This window comes from Lissotriton vulgaris, chromosome 11 (genome assembly GCF_964263255.1).
Source record: "Lissotriton vulgaris chromosome 11, aLisVul1.2, whole genome shotgun sequence".
NCBI classification, from domain to species: domain Eukaryota; kingdom Metazoa; phylum Chordata; class Amphibia; order Caudata; family Salamandridae; genus Lissotriton; species Lissotriton vulgaris.
In genome coordinates this window covers 269,094,148-269,111,413 of record NC_141699.1, presented here as the reverse complement: position 1 = coordinate 269,111,413, position 17,266 = coordinate 269,094,148, and the positions used below count along the sequence as shown (strand labels likewise).

Sequence of the window (17,266 nt, the reverse complement as noted above, 5' to 3'; positions counted from 1 at the left end):
GTTGTATTTTATCGCGTTTAAAAAACACAAGAAGCACGGGAGAAGAAAATAAAAAAGATGCGCAGAGAGAGGCAAAGCAGTTCTACATTACTGACTTTCAAGGTTGTATTTCATCGCATTTAAAAACAAGAAAGAACAAGTCGGATGGGATGGGATGGGGGGCGGGGGAGAAGGGGAGTGAGCGAATGGGAGGGAAGCGCTGGCTCTCGGCATTGTGTGGGCGGGGGATGCATTCCTTTGAAGTGTGAAGCAGGCAGGCGGCTCGGGAAGCAAATGGAAAGCACGTGCACGGACACATATGCACTCGGCAAAATCCACCTGGTTTAGCTTTCTGGTTTCACCCCAATAGGTCTCTCTGCGAGACCTAAAAAATGGGGGTGGGGGACTCTATACGCCTCAAACATGCCCAACGTGTGCCCTGCTAGCAAGATAGTTACACCCAAGGCAGCTTCCAAAAGTTACACACAACGTCATTCATCTAGCAGACAATGCCACACATTAGCTCACAACAAGAGCCATCAACCCCTGCCCACCATGTAGACAGCACAATCTCTTAGTCCTAGTATCAACTGCAGTAGGGAATGCGCATGTCAAGGAATTGTTTTCTAATCCCTATTATCAACTTCTGAAGATATCTTACCCTAATGAGCTTAACAATTTTAATACACTTGGATTATAATTGTCATGTGATTCAACCAGTGGGTGTCGTTGAGCACTTGGAGCTCATTCTTTCTGATTTAATGGATAAAGAGCTCAACAGTGTTTTTATTTTATAAGCAGGTGATTTTAACATAACCAAATGTAGTCTTAGCGGGAATCATGCAGAGATTTTAAATAGTCTTAGAGAAAGTTGTAACCCAGTTAGTATACGTGACAACTTTACTAAGATTTGCAAATCTATCTCTGATATTTTACTGATCAATAGTCTTCGGACGGCTCGTCCTGCCCGTGCTTGGTTTAATCCAGAATCCAGAAACATGTATGAAGTCTTTAAAAATTTAAGTAAATTAATCCCACGAGAACTAATGGCGTTGAGAGTAGCTTGAAGAAATTACAAAGAAACTAGTGAAAAAAGAAAGGATGAATTAAGAGCTAATGCTTGGGATGACTTGGAATGTTCTGCTTCTCTGAAAGATAATAGGGCCTTTTGGGAAATTGGGAACATGCCCTTTTTCACCCAAAAAACTCCCTCAGGGATAGACTGTCATATAATGGAGCATAAATGGGTTTCCCATTTTTCCGAAATAACGCCAATATAGTTAACTGACTCTGTTGCCATGTCTATGGCCCTAGTAGAATTTAGCAAAACTATTTCAGGGGATGGAGGAGTGCAAACAGCTATCTTGCGTTCCATGACGGGAAAGGCATTGGGCCCAGATGGTGTTCCAGAGGAGATTTTTAAACCAAACCTAGAATTCTGGGCCACTCTGATCACAAATGATTTTAAGACCTTAATAATTGGGGGGGGGATGGAATCTCGGAGATTCAGTTACGGTCCCCAAATATAACTAAGGTGACAAAAATGTCCCCTCAAATTACCAGCCTATTTTGTTGCTCGATTCGTCCATGACAATGTTTGACAGGGTGATGCTAGGGAAATTGGAATCCTGGGCGGAAGAAAAATCTTTTCACAGAAGTGCAATATGGGTTTCACCCAGGCTTGGCCACCACCTAGCAAGTATTAAATATTTTTCTGATCTTGGGTAAATATGTGAAAGCCAGGAGAGGTGCCATACGTATGGTTTTCATGACCTCTTCTGTGCCTTTGACTTAGTGGACAGAGACAAACTCTGGGACAATATGGGGCATGCAAATGTCGACCCTTCTTTACTGAATGTCTTCAAGGGTCTCCATCAATATACCAATATACCAACATGGGAGTGCGATATTCCCAATTCGGAGACCAGATGCCCCCTATCCAAATCACCCGCGGGGTTAGACAGGTCTGTTTCTTGGCCCCTTTTCAATTTAATATTAACACTCTTTAATATTTTTTAAAGTACTAGGACTCCTGACGTCCCCAAAATTGGCTTGCATTCAGTCCCCGTACTGCTATACGCAGACGATGCTGTGCTCGTACTGTAAATGGATTGCACACACTTTTAGATGGATTTTATAGTCTCATGCAAGAGAAGCTCAAGAGTAATAATAAATCTTACATTTTAACTTATGGCCCAAAGAGTACTCGCTCAAAAATGTTTAGCATTAGAGAAACACCAATAATGAAAACAATGAACTTTTGTTACTTGGGTAGTTTATTTAAAGTCAATTTGAGCTGGGATCAATTAATTACTCAGAGGTCCCAATCAATGGAGGCAGTGTGTGAAACACTCTTCAGATTCGCAAAGAACTTGGGAGATAAGCCCCCTAAAGAATGGACCATGATATATAAAACCAAATGCCTCTCTGCAGGCACACAAGGAGCTAGTGTGTGGGGACACATATCTGTAAAGTCTCTTCAGGTAGTTAAAATAGGCTTTTAGGACTTTCCAGATCCACATTGAGTGTTATTTTCCATCGTGAATTGGGGTTAGGTTTCATATTAGACATGGTGGGCTTGGCGCCCATTTTGTCATGGGTCAAAATGTGGTCCACAAGAGCAGAGTTCCAATTTAGAATTGTGGAGGATTGTTTGAAACAAAGGAACCTGCTAGCTATTTCTTGGATTTACTATGTAAAAACTACTCTCAGAGACCTAGGAATGAGCAGTCTTTTTGAGGATACAGATAAGATTAGCCCTCACATCAAGGTCCTGGTAAAGGAAACGTACTTTGCCCACAAACAAAAGTTAAGATTTATGAAAGCTCTTGAAATGGCCACAGTGCAATTGTGTATATTACTCTCAATTTGTAATGGCATTGAGCCCTACTTACCGTGGATAAAGTCACCAGAATATAGATTTTAATTATCACGGCTTAGAGCCAACACAATTCATTTTTTATGAGCTTTTCCTTTTACTGGGTCCTGGTTTGCTCTATTTCCACGTTGTCCTTGTGATGGAGTATCTAGCCAGTCAACCAAGCACGTTATGCAATTTTGCACTTTGCATTCAGCTTTCAGATCTCGGTTTTTACGCCCCATTCTAAGTGGAACACGTTTTAAAATACAAGAGGATATATTGGTTGTATAACGTCTTGACTCTCCAATAATTTGTTATAAAGTTTTGAATTTTACCATTCAGGCGCTGAAATTAAGGGGAAAATATGCCTCATGATTTATTTATTTATTGTGTTTGCTAGATCAGTGATATGTTGCTAACTGAACATTTATGATACTGACCTGTTGGGATTTTTACATGAGTTTTTAATTTTGTATTGTTATAGTCATATATTCAACTGACTACAGATTTTAATTGACGACAACACAATCTCATTTAAGTGGGTGTCCCATAACAAAGTTAGCACAAAAAGTTTCACAGCGAGCCCAAAGCTTGCCGGTATAATGTCGATCCCAAAACCGAATCTTACACCTCCTGAAGAAACCATCAGCAGACCCCACCAACCTCAAGAACTTCCCCCCCCATCTCGCTCCTCCCGTTTCCTGCCAAAGTCATAGAGAAGACCGTCAACAGACAGCTGGCCGCCTTCCTCGAGACGAACGGATCCCTCGACCACTCACAGTCTGGCTTTGAGCCAACCACAGCACCGAGACCGCCCTCATCGCAGCCACTGACATCCGAACCCTGCTCGACAACAGGGAAACAGCGGCCCTCATCCTCTTGGACCTCTCCGCAGCGTTCGATACTGCCTGCCACCGCACCCTAGTACAACGCCTCAACAATGTCGGAATCCAAGAGAAGGCGCTGGATTGGATCATCTCGTTCCTCGCCGGAAGAACCCAGAGAGTCCGCCTCCCCCCGTTCAGATCCGAGGCCACCGAAGTCATCTGCGGCGTACCACAAGGATCATCACTCAGCCCCACCCTCTTCAACGTGTACATGAGCCCTCTCGCAGCCATCGCATGCCAACACAGCAACATCATCTCCTACGCCAACGACACCCAGCTGATCCTCTCCCTCACCAACAACCCCGCCACCGCCAGAACCAACCTTCACGAAGGGATGAAAGAAGTAGCCGAATGGATGAAGAACAGCCGCTTGAAACTGAACTCAGACAAGACGGAAGTCCTCATCCTGGGATCATCACCATCTGCCTAGGATGACTCCTGGTGGCCCCCGGCCCTAGGCAGCGCACCCAAACCAACGGACCACGCACGCAACCTGGGCTTCATCCTGGACTCTTCCCTATCAATGACCAGACAAGTCAACGCCGTCTCGTCATCGTGTTTCAACATCCTACGCATGCTCCGTAAGATCTTCCGATGGATCCCCACCGAAACCAGGAAGACGGTCACTCAGGCACTCGTCACCAGCCGACTGGATTACGGAAACACCCTCTACACCGGAACCACAGCCAAACTGCAGAAAAGACTCCAACGCATCCAGAACGCCTCCGCACGGCTCATCCTGGACATCCCCCGTCACAGCCGCATCTCCGGACACCTGAAAGACCTGCACTGGCTCCCCGTCAGCAAAAGAATCACGTTCCGCCTCCTCACCCACGCACACAAAGCCCTCCACGACCTAGGCCCAAGGTACATCAACAACCGCCTGACCTTCTACACTCCGACCCGCCAACTACGATCAACCAGCCACGCCCTTGCCGCCGTTCCACACATTCGAAGAGCCACCATGGGAGGAAGATCCTTCTCCTATCTGGCAGCAAAGACCTGGAATTCCCTCCCCATCCAACTCCGTCTTACCCAAGACCACCCCGCCTTCAGGAAGCAACTCAAGACCTGGCTGTTCGAGCAGTAGTGGACCCCCCTCCCCAAGCGCCTTGAGACCCTCCGGGTGAGTAGCGAGCTATACAAATTTCTTGATTGATTGATTGATTTTTAGCCCACACTCTGTCCAACACAGCAGATGTGCCACACTGAAGCCTAGGACAGGGCATGCCGTATTCCCTATCAGCATAGAGTCGGGTAAAGAAATGAGCGACATTCTACTGCACATTAGATGAAGACGAGGACTTCACGATCGCGCAGAAGTGAAGTCGTGAGCACTGAGACAGGGCCACAGGCGAGTATCACACAAACATTAAACATTAAAGCTATTAAATTATGAAAATATGGGACTGGAAGTCTAAGAAAACGTAGAACTGCGAGTAAATAATAGATACTTATGTGGAAGTCTAGGCAGTTTGGTCCAGACAGATAAGTCAGTATAAAGACAATAAGTTATTGAAGTATCAGTTCAAAAAAGTCAACGAGACTAAGTTATAAATAATTAAATATTTATTGAAAATATAGGCCCACAGGCAACCAGCAAGGAGCGTGGCTGACAGGTGAGAAAATGGCAAGAGAATGACACAAACGCAGTCCAGCCAAGTATCACGCATCGGGTGTGACACTAACGCATTTCAGTGCAGTGATCCGCATCACCGCACTGAAATGCATTGTCACACATAATGCTACTCTCTGAAACTCGTGCTTCACTTGTGTGCTGGCTGTGCTGCTCCCTGGCGCTGCAGATTCACTACAGCAGCTGGCTTAGTCAGATAGTTAAACAGTTAAATCTGTCTGTCCTCTGCGAGTCCGTGAGGTGCTACAATGTTGCAATCTGCCGCTGCGACGGACTGCCCTGGCTGGATTTCATTTAATCCCGGGCCCTCAGCGCGGCTGTCAATCACTGAAGACTGCCTGCCCTCAACTCAAGAGAGCAGAGGTTGGCTGCCTGTCGCCGTGGGAGGAGGGATTATCGGATGTTGGGACCTCAATTCCGGCTACCTCCAGAACACAGGAAGTCATTAGAAGTGGCAGGTGACTTGAGAGGGTCGAGCTTCTGCTGCCTCAGAGCCTGCAGTGCACATGAAAATATCATTATTACCGCGGCGCCCCACACCTGTCAATGACTGACTCTCAGCATGGTCTGCCCGTGCATCAGGCATTGTGATCATCCATATTGCAGTGGGAGAGTCTGGAGACCCCCCTGCGGTGAAGTGACATGACTCAGAGAGATAGAAGTAAGTAATGGCCAGGCAGCCCCCTGTGCAATGCTGCCACTGACGTACGTTGTATGTGTGAAGTTGTGGTCTTACTTGTGAGACACAGTTGCAGGCAGAGCTGCTCTCATCCTTCTGACTGGTTTATCTGCAAGATATTATTGATCTGAGAATGCTTTCTGTGGTATTCCATTACATGTCATTTAGAACTTTCCTATGTCACTCAGCAGTGTGCCTACTGTTGGAATGTTTATTCTTGAGTTGTACTGGTCTATGATTCCTGGATGAGGATACCTGTTACCTGCTGTGGTTGTTAAGCGGTCTTCCTGTATTAAACCTGCTTGAACCTACTCATTGTGTAGTCCTCTTTACTACACAATTATTGGCGACGACGGGAGCAGTGCTGTTTGGAAGACAGCGTTCACTCGTTTCAATTGTTTCCTTTTTCATGCAAAATTGGATTTTGCCTACCGACAGTAATGTTTCTGAGAAGTAAGGAGCTTCATCGCGTTTCTGAGAAGTAAGGAGCTTCATCAAAAGCAAGGAGTTTCTCTTGTCACCCTCGGCTACCAGAGTTTATTTGTTTTATCGCCATCATCAAAGTCTCCTACAGTTTCAGCTCAAACGTGAGTTATTCAGACTTTACTACCTACTTTGAATTGCTATTTTCGACCGCATTATCGAGCGGTGTTATTTTCCAAGTAATACGAACTTCACACCAATTGCTTAAATACGCTCCTCAATCAAAGCGCTGTTGTTTAATTTTGATTAAGCTTACCTCGAGCGCATTGGAGTCAGCCGTTTTTCTTTCACGAGGCATTTCCCGACTCGCTCTCCTCACGGGGCATCTCTCGAGTCGCTCTGCCTTTGTTTTCACCCATTGCATTCTGGGTCACGCGTCATTGCGCACGTCATCGCGCATTACAGACGCTTTTGGCGGCCATCTTTGTAAAGGCTGAGGTATTATCTTCGTCAAAACGTTTTCTGATTACATTCAAGTACAGCGTTTGGCAATTTAAAGCGATTCTTAAACAGAAAAACACTGACTTTCAAAAAAATTAACAGTGACCTAAAGAAAGAGAAACTACACTCATTTACAACGACTTTTAAAGATAATTTCAGCAAATCTTTTTCTACGGTGATTTGCACACCAATTACATTTACACTTCAGCAAATCTAGTATTACTGTGTTTTGCACACCTATTATTATTATTCCTTTCATCCTTGTTTTATGCTCATTCATTTGTTCACGTTGTTCATTTTATCTCTTATTTACTAATGTCTAACATTGCAGCACCACCTCATTTTCTTCAAGTTGCAGGTTTTAATTAATTATTAATTATTAATTATTTAATAATTAATTAATAATAACAAGTTGCAGGTGATCCTCCTATTGAATGGGATCTTTGGTTTCCAATGTTTATTGCTTACGTTGATGTATTAGAGAAAGAGGATTGTTCAGCAAAAAGAAAACTTGCTCTTTTAAGACATTGTCTTGGTGGTGCAGGAATAAAAGAATTCGATAATTTACCACCCTTGGAAGATGCCGGTGATATGGATGTGTTCAGTAAAGCTTCTAAGCAAATGAAAATTCGTTTTGGTAGACGAATAAATACCGTTATGGAAAGATTCAAGTTTTATTCTCGTGAACAGAAACCTGATGAGACAATTGAGGATTACGTTGCAGCTTTACGCTCACTTGCTTGCACTTGTTCTTTCGAAACTATATCATACGAGCAAGTTCTCAGAGACCAAATCATGATGAAAACAAAAAGCAAAAAGATTCAAGAAAGGCTTTGGTTGGGGACTGAGACTACTCTTGCTGCAGTTGTGAATATAGCTAAGGGTATAGAACATTCTGAAATGTTTGTATCTGAAATAAGAAGTAAAAATGTTAAAGGTAATGTTCCTGAAGTTGAAGTAGCCATTGTTAAAACTCATTCCGGTAATTCCTCTTCGAACACTTTCAATGCTAGACCTAACTTTAAGAAGGAATATGTAAAGAATTCGAGTGATAATAGGAGTTTTACTAAGAAAAGCACAATAGTTTGTTATAGATGTGGTAGCACCAACCATGTTGGCAATTACAAAGGTTGTCCTGCCTGGGATAAAATCTGCGTCAAATGTAAAAAGAAGGGACATTTTGGCAATGTGTGCAGATCTGGTCTTAGAATGAATTATATTTCTCCTGAAGAAGAGGAAGTTTTAAATAGTCTAAACTGTATACTTTCTGTGGATGAATGTATCCAAAATAATTTTCCTTCTTGTACACTTCACATTGATGACAAACCCATTGAAATTTTTGTTGATTCCTGTGCTTGGTACACCATCATTGGTAAGGATATTTTTGAACAACTTTGGAGTAAGAGAGAGCTCTTAAATCCAGACATATATCCCGGTGGGTACACAGGACGCAAAATAGCTTTAGAGGGTTTCTTTTGGGCTAAACTGTTTTTTAAGAACTGGGATATCAAAGCTAAGGTTTATGTAGCTACCAAGGGTATTTCCATTCTCGGTTGGCCTCATCAACGCGCTTTAGGAATAAAGCTCGATCCAAATTCTGTTCCACCAGTCTATGTTGATGAGCCCCGGTTTGAGAAACATGTTACCGACTCATTAATCAACTTAACTTTGAACACATCTAGCAATACCGATTTCACCAAGAGTGTACTGAAGAACTTTCCTGAAATTTTTAATGACAGATTGGGAAAATATATTGGTTTCAAACATAAAATTGTTTTAAACGATAATGCTGTCCCTGTCAGGCATAGGGTAAGGAATGTCCCTTTAGCCTATAGACCCAAGTTAAAAGAAATTCTAGATGATTTAGTACACAGGAACATAATAGAACCAATCGAATCTTCTCCTTGGGTTTCGCCTATTGTTATTTCTCTTAAGAGTTCTGGCGAACTCCGTTTATGTGCGGATTTGCGCAGTCTCAATAAAGAGATATGGATTGATAGACATCCTTTGCCAAATATTCATGAGTTAATTTCCGCACTGTCAGGGGCTACTGTATTTTCCTCAATTGATTTGGCTAGCGCATATCACCAAGTAGAATTAGATGAAGATTCAAGGAAATTGACTGCTTTTGTTACCCCAGAGGGCATGTTTCAGTATTTACGCATGCCTTTTGGGTTGGCAAGTGCAGCCTCCGTCTTCCAGCGTCTCATGAAAGAATTATTAACAGACTGCAAAGGGGCCATAGCTTTTCAAGACGATATTTTGATTTTTGGGAAAGACCATACTGAACATGATGAGAATCTTTTGTGTGTTCTGGCTAGAGTCCGTTCTAAGGGTCTTACTCTGAAATATAATAAGTGCAAATTCAGACAAGACAAAGTTGAGTACCTTGGACATGAAATATCAAGTCATGGAATCAAACCTAAAATTAATCATGTTCAAAATATTGTGAATGCCCCTTCTCCAAGCTCAAAGGAACAGTTACTTTCCTTTTTAGGGTTGACTGAGTTCTACGGCAAATTTGTTAAAAATTATTCTGATATTGTGCATCCCTTAAGAATTCTTCTAAAGAAAAATGCAAAATTTGTTTGGGGGAAAGAGCAAGAGAATTCCTTTGGAATATTGAAGAAAAAAATTGTTGAAGCCCCGTTTTTGAAACCTTATTCTGTGGGTAAAGAATGTATCGTTTATGTTGATGCAAGCAATGTGGGCCTAGGGGCCGTTCTAATGCAAAAAGACAAAACTGGCGAGTTTGTAGTTTCTTACGCTTCTCGAGCCCTACGTGACGCTGAGAAAAATTACTCCACTATAGAGAGAGAATTACTTGCTTGTACTTGGGCTTCTCAGCATTTCAGACAGTTTCTGTGGGGAACAAAGTTTTCCTTAAGAACTGACCATAAACCTCTGATCACCATGCTAGCTGCTGGTGGTAGGAGAGTTCTTACTGCTCGTTTAGCGAGACTAGCAGCCAAATTACAGGAATACCGCTGTGAAGTTGTTTATGTTCCAGGTCGTTTAAATGTTAAAAGTTTCCCAGCCAGTGTGGAAGTTGGTGAGAGTATAGACTGTGATGTTGCGTACTCATTTGCAGATATTAACATAACTTCAGATCAAGAGAGCTCTTTAATTCTTTCAGAAAAGAATTGGTCAGAAGCTATGGAGAATGACGTTGTCTTGAAGCTGGTTAAGCAATATTTGATTAAAGGTTGGCCTGAAGAAAGGAAGCTCTCTGGTGAGTTGGGCTCGTTTTACAAAGTGAAGGATGATTTAATGCTATGTGAAAACATTATTCTCAGGTCTGATAAGATCATACCTCCCTCTAGTTTGAGAGAAAAGATTTGCAAATTAGCTCATGAAGGGCACATGGGAATGTCCACCACCAAGAGAAGGATCAGGGAACACTATTGGTGGCCTGGTATCGATGCCATGGTTGATAATTGGGTCAGGAATTGCTCTCCTTGCTCTTTAAGTGATAAATCTGTGAAGAATTTGGCTGTCGACATCACACCCATTGAGTACGCTAATGGTCCTTGGCGTAGGTTAGCAATTGATAATATTGGACCTTTCAGTTATCAGTCTGGTAAGGAAATGTATGGTTTAGTTTTAATTGACTACTTCTCTAAGTGGCCTGAATTAAAAATTGTTGAGAAGATTTCCTCTGAACATGTAATTGATTTCCTTGATGAAATTTTTGCTAGAGAAGGTTTGCCAGAGGAACTTATCTCAGACAATGGGCCACAGTTCATCAGCAATGAGTTTGAGTGTTTTCTGAAAAAATGTGGGGTCATTCACAAAAGGACTTCTAATTATTTTCCACAAGCCAATGGCCAAGTTGAAAGGTTCAACAAAGTCATCAAAGAATCTTGTCAATTGGCCGTTAAGAGTGGTTTGAAGTGGAAGAAAGCTCTCCAGGCTACTTTGTTAACTTATCGGTTGTCTCCCAATTCTGTCACTGGTTTATCCCCATTTGAATTATTGCGAGGGAGGAAACCAGGTTCTCAACTCTTTCCCTGGTGGTTAAAAAGTGATACTCCCTACGAGGTAGATTTCAAGGCATTAAAGAATAGGATTGGGAAATACCAAGAAAGCATGACCCAGCACTCTGCCAAAAAGAAGTATAACTCTTGTAGTGTAAAGGTGGGTGATCGAGTTTGTGTTAAAATGGGTGGTTTGTTTCACAAGAATGTCTCTAGATGGTCTGACCCCATCAAAGTCATTGAAATCTTTAGCAAAGCTGTCAGAGTTGAAGGGGGGAAAATATGGAATTTGAGAAGGATTTCCTTATGCAAACCCTTTGTTGCTCCTTCTCAGAAGGCTTCTCTTCCAGAGAAACTGGTTTCAGATTGTCCAGAGAAACTTGTTTCAGATAATTCCTCCGGTATGCAGAAACTTCTCTCAGACCATGTCTCAGATAGGTTCTCTGGTACGCATGAAGTTTATGACCATTTGGAAAAAAAAACTGTAAGTAACTCTGATTTTGGAATCAATCCTGATACTCGACCGATTCCTAATGTTGTCATAGACAATCAATCAGATGTTGTGTGTGAAGAGATCTCATTAAGACGTAGCGAACGTGCCAAGTTTGCTCCTTCTAAGTTCAAAGATTTTATTAGAACTTAAATTGCTTTTGCACTTCATTTTTTTTTTTTATTGTTTTTTTTTTTGTTTTGTTTTTTTTTAAAGGGGGGGGAGGTGTGTGGTATTCCATTACATGTCATTTAGAACTTTCCTGTCACTCAGCAGTGTGCCTACTGTTGGAATGTTTATTCTTGAGTTGTACTGGTCTATGATTCCTGGATGAGGATACCTGTTACCTGCTGTGGTTGTTAAGCTGTCTTCCTGTATTAAACCTGCTTGAACCTACTCATTGTGTAGTCCTCTTTACTACACTTTCATGAGACAATAATCTGCAGGCCGCAGCGGAGAGCTGCTCTCTGTTCCGTGACACCTTAGGTTTTTCACTGGGCTCCGACCTCCACCTCTGAAAGCAGCACTTAAGTGTATTAGTATTTTAAGTATTTATGGGCCAGGCACCCTGCTGCCACTCAGACTTGTAGTGTGTGTGTCTGTTGTAACTTGTCACACACACAGCGCTGAGCCGAGCGCACGCACTGCAAGATCTGATCCTTTAATTTCAGACACAATTGCAGTCAGTCGTGTTCTGTCTACAGAGCAGAGAGGGATTTCTGGACATTTACACCCGAGCCACGGCACAGGCAGCCAGGGCCTCTAGGAACTGCTGGAGCTAAGTAAGTACACAGGTAGTGAGGGCTTCCAGGCAGGCGCACTGTTAGAACCGAGTTGGGGTACAAGAATTATAGCAAATAAACATTTCTCATGTGTTTAAGCGTGCACTGGCAATACATTACTATTTTAAAATAACTCCAACATTGTTATTCCAGATCTGTAGTGCTACTTTTTAAATAAAAAGGTTGTTTTATTTGATTATTGTATTTAACATCACTTCTCTTCTTACATTCTAGTTAGTAGTCAACCTAAATAAGCAACACGTTTGCATTCTTGTACCTGTGCATGTAGTGTACTCTGAAGTTCTATGTCAGTGAAGGGAGATTATTCTAAGTATATGCTATTTTTATACCACAAACCAAGACAAGTCGAGTGCTGTACAGGGTCAAAGGCACAAGTACAGTCAGCGAGTGATGGGAGAGGTACCTGGGTTCTTTGAGGACTGAGGAGACATGTCATATTACTACATTGTGCTGTCATGCTCTTCTACAACTCTTTCCTCAGTTATAGCACTGTTGAGGTAGTCCTGATGGATACAGGAATGTTTTTCCAGATCCTTCATGCATAGATGGAGAAAGTTAATGGCCTATTTTATCATTTTTTAAAGTTTTTGGTCACCAGTCTGGTCCACACCCTTTTAGCTTAACTATGTGTGGCTGAACACATGATCATAAACACCATCCCATTGCTCAAATAGGTGTACTTTCTAATATTTATATGTTTCCCTAATTTTTATTGCTTGATTTTGCGCGCAAGGAATTGTCACTCATAGCCGGTGAAATGTCACTCATATTTACACTGAAAAAATGAAAATGTCACACATAGCAATCTGAAACCTTGGCAGCTATGCAAACGTACCATGATAACGTGTACTATATACAATGGGAAGGTTCTAAGTGACATCACAATTCACCAGCAAGTGTGGTTGGTAGTGGGGTGAAAGCAAACCTAACAAAACACCGAACTTTATTATACAATAGGGAACATGTACAACAGTTATTGTCTGAAATGAAGCTGAAAATCATATCTCACCAGAGCAGGCAAACTGCGCAGCTTCCCTGTGGCTAGGTCCTTTTCTTGGACCTGAAGTTCATCTAAAGGCTGGGGAGGCATTATGCACTCTCACTCCGGTCAGGAAGAACCTAAAATAAAAAGAATATATGCGCAGCACCAAAAATCAAAAGATTGAACTGCATTTAGGGAGACCATCAAGATAACAAACCACCTACCAACTATTTCCACTTCCCGTCCGCCAATCCAGCTAAATGTCTAGTATTACCAACGATTATTTTTACATCTGCTCGTAGTAGATTTCATATGTTCGTAGATTTTACCACTTCCGGATCCAACATGAACCAATCCCACGACTCGATACATTTCGGCAAATGTGCCAGAATGGGCGGTACTGTTAATGTGCATGGTGACGTCGTTTGAAGCTTTGGAGCGCTCTGCCAATACTGGCGCGACGCACAGAATTTCGACGTTTTCATTGGTTGAGGAGTACGCAAGTGCACTTCTCTCAGCCGTCCTAGCCGACGACTAGGACCTTATGAATCCCATGTATTGAGGCGATTAATTAGGTGAATGAGGTATTCGTGAGGTGGAAAAGTCACTTCTAATGGTAGCCGTGGCTCGTTTCACGTGTTTTGGGTGGGAGGGGGCTCAAGCCGGCCTGTGACTACTATTGTGTGCGCTGACGCCTTCCAACCGGGTGTGAAGCGGCAGTTCTATATAGCACATGCCTTGTATAATTTACTGACTTTATCGGATCTTTCGTTTGTTATATGGCCCTGGTTCGTAGACTAATCTCTGGAATTTCTGACAGCATGTCAAACTTATGGTATGACTGGATTGGGCAGGTCCAGTCGGCACCCGTTTTATACTGGGTTAAATCTACCACTACAAGTCCCAGAATTCTAAGAGAAAAAAACAAGGATTTGCAAAACCAGTCTCGCATGGACCTGGAAAACTTGGCAGCTGTGAACCCTGCTGGTATACAGGTCACGTTCTGCGTGACATCTACAAAGATGCTGCATTTTGAATGGCTCCCAAACTGTAGGTCAATGTATTTATTTATTTATTTTATTTATGCAATTTTATATAGCGCGGACTTTACCCGAAGGCGTCAGAGCGCTTTACAATAGGAAACAGAAATGATACAAACTGAGAACATTACACGAACAGCAGATTGCAAAAGCATACGTTACGTTACATACGGTAAAGTGATAATTGTGAACAAACAAAAATACATGAGGTAGTAAAATTGTGAGCAACCAAAAATACATGAGGTAGACAAGGTAATAGTGACACTTGTGAGCAAACAAAATACATGAGGTAGTAAAAATGTGAGCTACCAAAAATACATGAGGTAGTAAAAAGTGCACAGAGGAAAAAGTGACAAGTGTGCAGGCTACAAGAGAAAATAGAGTATAATTTGAGGTATAATACTGCAATATATGCTATACACTCAAGCACAAGAACAAACGTTACGTAGGCGAGGGTAGCACTTGTGCAAGTATCAAAGGAAAAAACATGTGAGGGGAAGCAAACCGTGTGTTACAGGGGCAAAGTGGTGAGTGCAAGTTGCAAGAGGGTACCAAACCCAAGTACATGGATAATACAGCAATAAAAGGCAAACACTCTAACCACAAGAACACACTGGGAAGGCAATTCCATGGACATGAAAAGTAGAAATTTTCAGTAGTGAGAGGTCTTCCTTCATATAAAAGAGAGGACGTGAATTACTTTTGGAGGTGTCTCTGGAGGAGGAGAACTTTGAGGTCCCTTTTAAAGGCCTGGGAGGAGGCGGTGGTCCGGAGCTGAGGCGGGAATGAGTGCTAGATTCTCACTGCATTGCCTGAAAAGGATTGGGCCATCGTTCTTTCCTTCTTGAAAGTGGGAGGTTCAAGCAGTAGATTCTCTGCATTGCGTGAAGGTCTAGAGCCTCCAGAGAGTTTCAGTTTATTCGCCAGGTAGCGAGGAGAAGAGGAGTGCAGGGCTTTGTGGGTGATACAAGCGGTCTTGTAGATAGCTCTAGCCTCAAAGGGAAGCCAGCGGAGGGTGGATCACATCGGTGTGATGTGATCGCTTCTTTTGGCCCCGTAAATGAAACGAGCTGCTGAGTGGAAAACAGACTTAAGTGGGGACAAGTGGGATTTGGGGAGGCCAGTAAGAAGAGAATTGCAGTAGTCGAGTCTGGAGAGGACCAGTGATTGCACCAGGGTTATAAGGTCCCGCTCCGGGAAAAAGCGACGGATGCCCCAAAGATGGCGCAGTTGGTATCGAGCAGATTTTGCAATGGAATTGATGTGGGGAATTAGATTGAGTTTTTTATCTAGTATGACACCAAGGGATTTGGCGCTGTCGACAATGATGGGTTTATTGTTTAGTAGATTCATCTGATCCATCCATGATTGAACTGGGGGAGGAGAGAGTGAGGAGGAGAAGAGGAGGAATTCAGTTTTGGAGGGATTCAGAATCAGTTGATGAGTTGACATCCAGTTTGAATAGAGTCGAGAGTGGAGCTTAGGATGGAGAGATCATGAGTAGAGGCAATCTTGAGGTAGAGTTGAGTGTCGTCAGCATAGAGATGATAGTGAATCCCGGATTTACTTAGGAGATTTCCCAGTGGTTCTAGATAGAGATTGAACAGTGTGGGAGCAAGTATCGAGCCTTGGGGAACACCTTGACCTACCGCCACAGGAGACGAAAGACTGTTCGCTATTTTGATCATTTGGGATCTGCCAGAAAGGAAGGATGCAAACCATTTAAGCACAGTGCCCTCCATGCCCATTCTCTGTTGAAGAATATTGAGGAGGGTGTTGTGATTGACAGTGTCAAAGGCTGCGGAGAGGTCAAGGAGAATTAGAAGACAGGACCCCCCAGAATCGAGTATCCTCAACGCGTCATCAACCACTTGCAGTAGAGCTGTTTCAGTGCTGCAGTTTTGGATGAAGCCGGACTGACAGTTGTCAAGAAGATCACTGTCCTTGATATGACGGGAGAGTTGTTTTGCTACACATCTTTCAGTGATCTTCGCCAGAAAGGGAAGGTTAGTGATGGGGCGGAAGTTGTTGAGGTCATTCGCATCAGCAGTGGGTTTTTTAAGAAGAGGGGTGACCTGCCCAGTTTTGAAGGAGGCAGGAAGCGAGCCTTGCCAGAGGGAGAGGTTGATCAAAGTGGTCCAATAGGAGAGGGAGTGGGTATAGAAGTCAATGGCAATGGCACTGGGGATAGGGTCAAGAGAATGGTTGGATGGCTTCTTTTCTCGTATGCACTTGAGAAGGGCATCTTCAGATATGGGGTCAAAGCTCTGCCAAATGGCTAAGGATTTGCGCTCCTCTGGAGAGTAGGATGAGCGACCTGATCCACAAGTGATTTCACTTTTTCATCGAAGAAAATAGCAAAGTCCGCTGCTCTCTTTGTAGAATCATCCACCTTGGAGGTTGGGGGAGAGCAGTTAGGCATTTTGATGAGATCAAATAGTTTTTTGGGTCTATTTTTGGCGGAGTCAAGGAGGGTTTTGAAGTGTGTCGCTTTCCCAAGGAAGATGTGCTTGTGGTACTTGGATCTTGCTGAGCGAAGCATGGCCAAATTGTCGGAGGAGGGCACTTGCCTCCAATGTTTCTCCAGGCATCTTAGCTGCTTCCTTTCCTCATAAAGAGATTTGTTGAACCAAGGTGCTGAGGGAGTGGGCCTTAACCTTTTGCTTTTGAGTGGAGCGACGTTATTAATTTCAGCTGCAAGAACTATGAGGCATTGGGAGGTGAGTTCGTCAACATCTAGGTTCGGGTCGAGCCTTGGAAGTGATAACAAAGCTGATTCACAGAGGGGACCGACATCAATATTTTTGGCATCCCGGAACCATGAGATGGCCCTCTTAGGTTGGCCAAGAGTTATAGAGTGTGAAAGTTGAAGAGAGAATGGGATGAGGAGGTGGTCAGACCAATCTACATGAATTGGGGTAGTGGTAGAAAGCATGCCTGCTTTAGAAATAACAAGGTTCAGGATTGCGCCCTTAGAATGTGTTGATTCAGTGCAGTGTTGGATAAGAT

At 43.0% G+C, this 17,266-nt stretch overlaps 1 protein-coding gene across 1 annotated transcript in view; it reads right to left on the bottom strand.

The window, feature by feature from the left end:
* The window catches only part of ASCC2 (activating signal cointegrator 1 complex subunit 2), a 364,116-nt gene extending 350,543 nt beyond the window's left edge, over positions 1-13,573 (bottom strand). The window contains exons 1-2 of the mRNA XM_086943223.1: positions 13,442-13,573; positions 13,245-13,354 (exon numbers count right to left, since the gene is read on the bottom strand). Of these exons, the coding sequence (XP_086799349.1) occupies positions 13,245-13,325 (81 nt within the window). The 5' untranslated portion in view covers positions 13,326-13,354; positions 13,442-13,573. The remainder of the gene's footprint in view (positions 1-13,244; positions 13,355-13,441) is intronic.
* Positions 13,574-17,266: the final 3,693 nt, after the last annotated feature.